The sequence below is a fragment of the Engystomops pustulosus genome, chromosome 6 (genome assembly GCF_040894005.1).
Source record: "Engystomops pustulosus chromosome 6, aEngPut4.maternal, whole genome shotgun sequence".
NCBI lineage: Eukaryota > Metazoa > Chordata > Amphibia > Anura > Leptodactylidae > Engystomops > Engystomops pustulosus.
The window spans coordinates 135709598-135719602 of record NC_092416.1 but is presented as its reverse complement, the minus strand read 5'-3'; the positions used below and the strand labels follow the sequence as shown (position 1 = coordinate 135719602).

The 10005-nt window shown below is 39.3% G+C and overlaps 1 protein-coding gene across 4 annotated transcripts in view; it reads right to left on the bottom strand.

Annotated features, from left to right (window-relative positions):
• Positions 1–701: 701 nt before the first annotated feature.
• The window catches only part of KCNH6 (potassium voltage-gated channel subfamily H member 6), a 150695-nt gene continuing 141391 nt past the window's right edge, over positions 702–10005 (bottom strand). For all 4 annotated transcript variants that reach the window (XM_072111176.1, XM_072111177.1, XM_072111178.1 and 1 more), the window contains 7 exons: positions 5962–6214; positions 4309–4502; positions 3586–3685; positions 2818–3114; positions 2234–2414; positions 1946–2144; positions 702–1835 (listed from right to left, as the gene is read on the bottom strand). In XM_072111176.1, coding sequence (XP_071967277.1) covers positions 1566–1835; positions 1946–2144; positions 2234–2414; positions 2818–3114; positions 3586–3685; positions 4309–4502; positions 5962–6214 — 1494 coding nt within the window. In that variant the 3' untranslated portion in view covers positions 702–1565. The remainder of the gene's footprint in view (positions 1836–1945; positions 2145–2233; positions 2415–2817; positions 3115–3585; positions 3686–4308; positions 4503–5961; positions 6215–10005) is intronic.

The window sequence follows — 10005 nt, the reverse complement described above, 5'->3', positions numbered from 1 at the left end:
AAAGCCCCTAGGGCAGTTTTCTGTCTGACATTTGCACATTCTTTTTAGTGCAAACTGCTTGCACAGGTATTTATAAAGTGTCCGAGACACCTTTGTGGCGCACATGACACATTTGTGTAGCGGTTGCACTATTCCTGGTGCGACACCAAATTCTGCACATAAAGGGGCATTCTGTGCACAGTCGGAACATCCAAAACTTTTATCATGCAGAGACCGACAGAATTTTGTTGCACGCTCTATGTTAAAGGTGCACTAAAAAAAAGTTGGTACATTCTGCCGGAGAAGTGCAGGAGGCCCCAGATTCATAAAGAATGTGCAAAACATTTCCCGAATCTGTTGCACAATGCACAGGCAGTGTCGCACACTTTGCACCATTTTTGATAAATCTAGGCCATTCTTTATAAATACATTTTATATAGCATTTTTATGGCATTTTATTTAGCAATATAGCAATTTAGCAACTTCAGAGACTCAACAAGTGTCTTACCCCAAAGAGCTACATCTGTATTGATGTGCCTCTACACCTTGGTAATTTAGGTAGCTATGACAAAGAGCCTGTGAGGCAAAAATGGAAGACCTGACCTGTTAATTTCTTGTATTTTGATATACTAGATATACTATTGAGAGAAACTTCTTTTAGTTCATTTTTGGACTATATTATCATCCTGTTCTACTAAAGGGATGACAATGGACAGAAAATGTAAAATGTCTGAAATTTATGGCTTCTTCAAATATTTAGTTAATATGTGCAAAATTCAGTCACCAGAAATTGGACATAAGCAGAAGTGGAACAAGACAAGATTACGAAACAGAATCTGGGAGACATGGTAAGAGTGCTGAGGGATAACTGAACAGTCCAGCCAAGGTCACATTTTGCAGCATACCGACACTCATGGTTATAGTAAATACAGTATGAATTGAATGAATGATGTGCAGTAACTTTCTCCAGAACAAGGATCAATATATTATGATGCTAAGTCAGAACTGTTGCTCTATATTACGATATTAAATATGTATGTCTGTGAAGCTATCATTAAGGAATACATTGCTTCATTGCATTTCTAATATAACTCTCACTGAGACCCCGACTGTTGTAATCCCCTTTCTAAAATTCATCTGCTGCCCAATCCATGGTCTTTATAAGATGGCATACACTGCATATGTTCCAGGATGGAAGAACTTATTTTTCCTACAGCTTTATCATTGTTGAGGCACCGCTCACATTCTCAGACATCAGGCAGGTTTACTTAGAGTCTCTGCTGGTGTCACTCTCCAAAGCTTAGTCTTTCCCTGTAGAAGAGAATATCGCTATCATATATTATTGTTAAGAACTATGAGATGTGAGAAAATTGAGACCCATTTTGTAGGGCAAGCGGTGCCCCCCATCTTGAAGGGTATGACTTGGAAGTGCATTCCCAGCTAATCTCTTCTTCCAGTAGAAATGGCCCACAAAAATCTATTCTATGCATAAAAAGGAGGAGGTGCTCAGGCTTAAACATCTTTTTCTTCCTCCCCGACCGTGCAATAAACTTAGGGAATTTTCTTCTATATCCTTCTCCATGTTTCTAACTTCCAGGCAGAACTGGATCTGAAAGGTGTCTGTGAAATTCCAGGTCTGGTGGAGAAGGGCACTCTAGGTGGTCAGGGAGAGATGGAAAGCGAAAGCTCCCTAAAATCGCTTGGGTGGGGGTTTCTGGAGGCGGGATGGGAAGGGTCTGAGGATATCCAGGTCCTGAAAGCACACCAACAGGTTCTTGGGGACTAGTGTTGAGATGCAGAACATTAGGCTTAAGGTTAAGAGGTTCTAAATCATTGTAGTCAGTCAGTCCAGGACTCTGTAAGAGACAAGAAAAAGAAAAAAAATGAATAATGGACAAAAATCCATAGAAATATAAATGGGAAGTTTTGAATTGTTGGCTATACTGCATAAACCCAGTGCACTCACCTGAAGAGGAGAAATGGGTGAGTCTGTGGGAAGAGAGGGGTTGCTCTGTATGGGCTCCAGGCTCTTGGATGCTGAGTGATAGAGTCCTAGAGTGTGTGAGCTCGGAGAGATAGGGCTATACGCTGGAGGGATCTGAGACAGTTGTCTTTGCAGCAGCTGCAGAATAATATTGATATCTGAAGACATCCTGGACTCCAATCTGGAAGAAAACAAGTCAAGAAATTGCAATTCTGTATCAAATATATGAAGATGAAGGTGAAATGAAATGCTCTACTTGAGTGCTTATACCTATCTAGCTGTGCCTGGAGCAGCTCCAGTCGTGACTCCACCTCTCCTGGCCGCTCATCTGGACTGAGTGGGGGATCCAGGACATCATGCACCATTGAAATATGCTGGGCAGCTTCCGGACATGCTGCTGGCCGTCTTTCCCCCCAGAAACTGAACAAGTTGGGAACCTCAATGGGAGAAGCTGAAAAGAAAATGCTTACAAATTCAGTTACAAGAAAGAATGAAAGGTGTGTGGTAGACTGCCATAAGACATGCTGGGTTATTCCATAGATTGGAATCTTGAGCCCTAATGCAAAATCTATGACTAGGTCCCACAAATAGCAAATGCCATTTATGGAAAAAAAACTGTTTCAAAATAGCAAAGATGCTTCTTCAACCACTGGGGCACTGCATGCAGATACACTCTGTTCCTCCTTATATCACCATAGCAAGTGAGAGATATTTTATTAAGAGGTCAAGGGTGGTCACTGAACTGCAACACTTATTTATGGTGTTGAAGTAGAAAAGTAGACAAGTGTCTGGGAAATACTAATTCTAGTATTTCATTGTATAGTACGACTATTCCACTTTTATATGTTGCTTACCTGAGTAAGTCTCCACTGTCTCCAAAACCTTCCTGCCCCCTTCATGGGTGCTAATGTTGGCTGTTACCAAATTTACCACAGCCGGGATGAATTCTTGCTTATCTGTAGGTGGTAACCTGTCCATTCGTCCTGAATTAAGTGGTTTGGTTTCATCATCACTGGTCTGTGAGCAGGGGGTGGTGCTGCTTGCCAAATCATCCCATTGTTGGTCTCTACTCATTGGTCGCTGGAGACTAGTTAGTTCCGAGTATGTGTGATATTGTTCAGCATCAGAATTCACATCATCGATGCCATCCACTTAAAGACATTAATAAGTTATTTCTAAACATCCTGTTTCTGGGAACAATTTGTATATAACAACCTTATACTGATTGTTACTGACAGGGAATCTGGCACCAATTTTCTATTGTCTAGGTAAGGTACATCATTTTTTAAATATCTTTACATTTTGATGGTATATTTATTTTTCTGTACATGCCTATTGGGGCTGCCATCTTGCCTGAGCTTTTCCTCTGCTCGGGTCTAACCATCCCTAATCACATGTTTTAATTTGTAGATGTGGTGACAATGTTTTCTATAAAGATGTTATCTTCTATTGTAATCCTGTCTATCTTGTTGGTGACTTAAATAAAGTGACTACCGCAAAGAAACTTGCAGGATAAAGTATTTGTATAGAAAAAAACATTCGAAATTTCCAAAAATTAAAAAAAAAAACATAATTTTTTAAATGAAAATATGGATAACTTTCTGGTGAAATTTTTGTCTTACCATGTTTTTTCCGGCGGCGTCCTGATTGTTTACATCTACGTGGCTTACGGTAACTACAATTAAACTCTGCGCTTGTGGGGGAACGAGGAATACTGTCTGCCTAACATAAGGGAGAAACAGCAGGTTACTGACAGCACAACGTATATAATTCCACAGAAATAAAGAAAATAATTTCACTATGACCGGAGCTCCAAAAATTCTTCTTCTACCTCTTATTCTATTTTAAAACATCGATGAACAGCACCAATCTTCAGTTTCTCCTGCTGAAAGTATGTCACCATTCAGACTAGCACCATCGCACTCTCATTCTCCTCCATTAATTATATTGTAGAAAAATCCATTGTAGAAAAATATAATTAAAGGAGGAGAATGAGAGTGCGATGGTGCTAGTCTGAATGGTGACATACTTTCAGCAGGAGAAACTGAAGATTGGTGCTGTTCATCGATGTTTTAAGATAGAATAAGAGGGAGAAGAAGAATTTTTGGAGCTCTGGTCATAGTGAAATTATTTTCTCTATTTCTGTGGACTTTTTCAAAGACTGTGTGAACCGGTCTTATACCGTGAGTAGCTCCTTAAGGGGCAAACTGTGCACAACGAACAACTGTGTTAACGTATACAATTACCTGTGCAAGCTAACATTTTTCCTCAGTTAGACTAGAAACACCCCTTTTACTCTCCCTGTTAAATTCTACAATATTCTACCCATAATGTAACCTCCTCACGTCTCTTAGGTTGAAGGTGATCTCCAGGTTGCTCCAGAAGCAGTCAGAGAATGTTGGATACATGTCCAGCACCTCTAGAAGGTCTTCTCTTTGGATTTTGTGAAGGTCACAATAAGTAAGAGCCCTCACATCTGCATTGGACTTCCCAGGACGGGCATAAAGACTGATTGGCTCTCCAAAAATGTCATTTTTACCTGTTAAAAGATAAAAGAAACGTCCATGTATCGTCAATCTAAAATACATGTACGGTAAGATGAATGCAAAATGTGGGCAAGATAACTATAAGTACACACAGGACATCAACTGCATGCAAGGCTTTAGTGTTCTCCATAAGTATAATATCCATTACCGTAGAATAATTGCTACCAACTATCACTACTACACTCCTCAAAATGTAACCGTACCATTGAAGCAATTGTTTTTTTTTATTTATTTCAGAAATTAATAATGCAGACGATAATAGTAAACTCAGCGCAAAATACTTAATTCTGTGAAAAAGCTTCTCTTTTCCATTTCCATTATTTCCTTTATTATTATTATTATTCTTGTAGTGAACAGTATATCTGAAAGCCTTCTGAGGTCTCTTTGCAGCAGATAGATATGGACTTGAGGCTAAAGATTACCTCTTTACATGCCTAGAGAACATTTCACTTGACGATTCAGCTATGTGTATTGTGTTCAGCGATTGTGTATGGATGCTTAAGTGAACCGGCGATATCCATCCTTAAAGTTGTACAAAAAAATTATCTTTATGCACAGCTTTTCCTATTCTATTAACAACAATTCCTTTCTATTCCTATTACTAATAACTTTAAGAATGGGTAACTCTGGTTCTCTTAAACATGCATGCACAATCCATAGATCATATCAAAGAGACTCTCCTGTTTAATATGACACCAGAATTGTGTTTCTAGGTGCCAGGGTTCAGGAAATATACAAGTCTGAATTGTGCTCCCCTCCAGCCTGTCAGCTTCAGGCAGAACATAGAAGAAGCTGCAGGAAAGACTTTCACTTTGCAGAAGTACACGCACCCTCTGCATCTGTAGCTGAACCTGGGAAAGGGTGAAGAAATAATGCTGTACATATTTATAACATATTTTGGTAAAAGTTAATTACTTATTTGAAAAACTGAAAAAAATACAAAAAAAGCTTTTTTTTACAAAATTTTTTTTAGAAAAAAAATATGTAATTAATAATAATAATTAATAATAATTATAATAATCCTATCAAGTTAAAGTCTTGCATGGCATGAAAAAAAAAACAAAGTAAAAATTGTTATGATATGTAAAGCTTTTCCAATAGCGCATATCTGGCCGCTGCTGGAAGAGTGGTCGTATCCAAGGACTGCTATCTTGTTTCTAAGTGACAGCATGGCTACATTTATGGCTACAACATGCAATTGAAGTAAAGTATATACACTGTATATATATAGCAGATGAATGAAATTAAATGTATATGCCCAGATGAGACTACCCCTCTAAGTTTCTTTTTAGACAGATTTGTTTCATGTAATTATGTAAAGTCACAATGGATTCAAAGCTATTTCCCTCAATCTAATCTGTTGTAACAGTGATGAGTCATTTTGTGCATTGCTCCACTTAAATCAATTAACAATAAGACAATTGAAACAAGGAAACAAATGTCCATAATTACCTAAAATAGCTACCACAATGTCATCCCTAAGAATCTCGATTGACCCACGCGAGATGAAGTAGAGGGTGGTGAGCACATCCCCATAGTGAACCAAGGTATCCCCTGGTGGGGCATGTGTAGTCTTGAACTTCATGGCCAGTGCCCTCAAGCATCCTTTGGTTGCTCCTCTGAAGGCTTTGCAGTTTTGGAGAAGTGTGCGATTAAGATGCAGACAGATGTCTGCCTGTAGGCACTCTGGAAATCCTTTCAGCACCTGTATTGGACAGACACAGAGGGAAGGAGAGGCAGAATCAAATGTAAGGAGAGTAGTAGACAATTATGCAGATTTTAATAAAAAGAATTGACATGAAGCTATTAAAGCAGTAGAATATTTTCTGGAGTGAAAAAGGTTTTTGTTACTTTAACAAGGATGATTGGATGATATCCATTGCGCATGTGGACAAGACTTGGATTCATATATAGAAATAAAATAAAACAGGAACAATGTCAGAAAAATATTCATGGGAAATGGATGTGTAAAGTTGTAAAAAAGACAATAAAATTGTACTTTGTGTGAAATGAAACACTTACTGCCAGGTTACCCCAGAGATTCCAGCTCACTGCTGGGGTTACGGCAGGGGGACACATTGTGATCAGTGTATTCCTCCTAACAAGGAGGAATTACCCAGAGCATAGAAACAACATCATAGCAGGATGATGCACAGAAGTGTAATAATGTGGTGTAGATAATAGGTGATTTCAGATGCAAAGCAGGGCTGGGCATATGGAATGAGATTAACAAAAAGAAGGTAAAGTTGTATTAATGTATTATGGGGGAGGGGGGTGCCACGGATCTAATACAGAAATAGCCATGGAAAATTATTTAGGAAATTTTATGGGCGGTGATAAAAAAGGGCAATCTGATCTTTAGAATTGAGAGATGGTGAGTAGACATAGACGAGTTGAATGGGTGAGATGTGGACATGTGACTTTATGTGGTCTGTTACTCAATCGCGATGATGTATACTAGGATCTGAAATATGGAAATATATGGAAGGATATAATAATTGGCTAGGAATTGATTAGTAGGTAATGTATCAGTCTTTAAACAATATTTAACCATCCAACAAAGTTTGTAGAAATCAGTTCAGGAGGAGTAACAATGTTTCTGGACCTTATGTGATGTGTATTTCTAGCAGCTCTTATCTCTGCAGTCTAGTCTGTGAATTTGCAGTGCACTTACAGCTGCTGGGTAAGTATCTTATTACTGTGACTCCCTCCCCTCCACATTTAATCCAACACTTTTGATCTTCTGTCTTGTTGCCCGCAAAGCAGAATTCATGGACTATTCATAGTGAAAACTAGGAAGGATGGAGGGAGGATGAGATGAGGCAAAGTAAGAGGGCAGGGAAGCACTTTGATCTGATCAGATATATTACAAAGTTTCTAGATTTCATTTATTAAGTTTGTTAAAGGCAGCTTGACTTTAGGTAGGATATTGCTTGCCAGAAATAAACTAAACTAAAAAAAAAATGAAAATTATCAAAAAACAATTGTATTTTACCCTTTACATTGATCCATGTCCTGGAAAGACTTTGATAGTAGGTAAAGGCTTCATGTAAACTGAGCAACATATATTGTGTAATAATCATGAGCTGCAACCACTGGCATATTTGTTCCCTTTACTGGTTTGCTTATTTTATGATTTATTAACATGTTAATATGGGCCCACAGCCGGTGTAATGACAAGATCTTGTCAGCTAGAGTATCACATCATCATAAGAGTCAATCATTTATACTAATAGTTGACTGATGATGAACAGACCTGTAAGCCTTTCTGATAGACTCAACTTTTCAGCAGGTTATTAAACCCGTTGGATGAGAAAATGGATATTCATCTTGCTTTGTTAACCTACTCCCCTTCAGGCTTCTAACTCTCAGAAAGGTAAATACCAATACTGGAATAGGGTTTAGCTATTTGCTGAACATACTGTAGGTGGATACATCAACAAGTTCTTGGGGCCATCCAAAATTTCCATGAAGTCATCACTAAGCTCAGATTGCCTACATTACTGAGATCATAAGGCACAATACATAGAAACAAAATTATCGGCATCCCTATTAATATATGGATGATAAAAAATATTGATGCTGATACCATAATTTTCTATCAATGCCAATGACATGTTAAAGGGATTGCCCAGTAAAATACAATATTACATAAAATTGTTTTCTTTGTTAATTGAAAATAAAAAAGCCATATTGTACTCATTCCTAAAGATGCCTGTCCCAAAGCTGATTTGTACTTCCGAGCCCTGTGATGACATCTGCATATGCCCTGACTGTAACAGTGACCTACTACAGTGATCTGCTGCAGTGGGAGCTCAGTAAGGTAAGTATTGTCTATACATGTTAATTTTTAACCAATTGGTAAGATCAAAAAAGTTCTTTTTTTGCTCATTAATGCTCATTCTGTTCCCCATCTTGACAAAAATGTAGATATTTTTGCTAATTTATTAAACAAGAAAAACTGAAACATCACATGTATAAGTAAGTATTCAGACCCTTTGCTAAGTATTGAGTAGAGGCAGCTTTTGAGCCAGTGCAGCCATGAGTCTTGGGAATAATGCAGTTTTTCACACCTGAATTTGGTGATTCCCTGCCATTCTTCCTTGCAGATCCTCTCCAGTTCCCTCAAGTTGGATGGTGAACGTTGGTGGACGTAATTTTCAAGTCTCTCCAGAGATGCTCCATTGGGTTTAGGTCAGGGCCCTGGCAGAGCCAGTCAAAAATATTCTGATATTCTGAAGCCACTGCTGTGTTATTTTAGCTGTGTGCTTAGGGTCATTGCCTTTTGTGAGATCCGGAGCACTCTGGAAGAGGTTTTCATCCAGGATATCTCTATGCTTGACTGCATTCATCTTCTCTTCAATTGCAACCAGCCTGCAGCTGAAAAACACCCCCATAACATGATGCTGCCACTACCATGTGTTACTGTTGGGATTGTATTTGTCAGGTGATGAGCAGTGCCTGGTTTGCTCCACACATGGCGCTTAGAATTAATACCAAAAAGTTCAATCTTTGTCTTATCAGAACAGAGAATATTATTTCTCATAGTCTCCCCTGAAAATAAGACCTAGTGCAATTTTGTTCAAGCTTAGGAATATAAGGCCTCCCCTGAAAATAAGACCTAACGTCCGTCATTGCAGCAGCTTTCCCCTCCCCGTGCCAAGCATTAGTATTAGTAGATCTTCTAGAAGTTGTGACATGAGTGAAGGATTCATGGGATAAAATCACCAACTGTTGCGCTGCAAATGCAATGCAGGCAGTTACCTGGACAAGAAAGGGTCATTTATGGAAAGTGCTTTTACTAAACATGAGAGATTGGGTCCAATGATTCCAATAGAAATGGAGTCACAAGAAATTCAGCATGAAATTCAGAGTTTGGAGAGTTATGATGAGGTTAGAGAAGTTGATATTTTGTTCAACAATAAATGTGAATTCTTGTTAATGGAAAACTAAGACATCCCCTGAAAATAAGACCTAGTGCCTCTTTAGGAGCAAACATTGATATAAGACACTGGGGCACATTTACTTACCCGGCCCATTCGCGATCCAGTGGCGCGTTCTCTGCACAGGATTCGGGTCCGGCTGGGATTTAAGATGGTAGTTCCTCCGCCGTCCACCAGGTGGCACTGCAGCGCCGAAAATAATCTTAACGCCCCGGAATGCACCATCCCATAGAAGGTGAAGGTGAGCGCTCCCCAAGCGACACATTTCCGGTTTTTAAATGCGGCGGTTTTTCCGAATACGTCGGGTTTTCGTTCGGCCACGCCCCCCTGATTTCTGTCGCGCGCATGCCGGCCCCGATGCGCCACAATCCGATCGCGTGCGCCAAAAACCCGGGGCAATTCATGTACAAGCGGCGCAAATCGGAAATATTCGGGTAACACGTCGGGAAAACGCGAATCGGGCCCTTAGTAAATGACCCCCACTGTCTTATTTCCAGGGAAATACGGGTATGTCTTGAACTGAAGAGGCAAGATTAGAGAAGATGGCACTCAA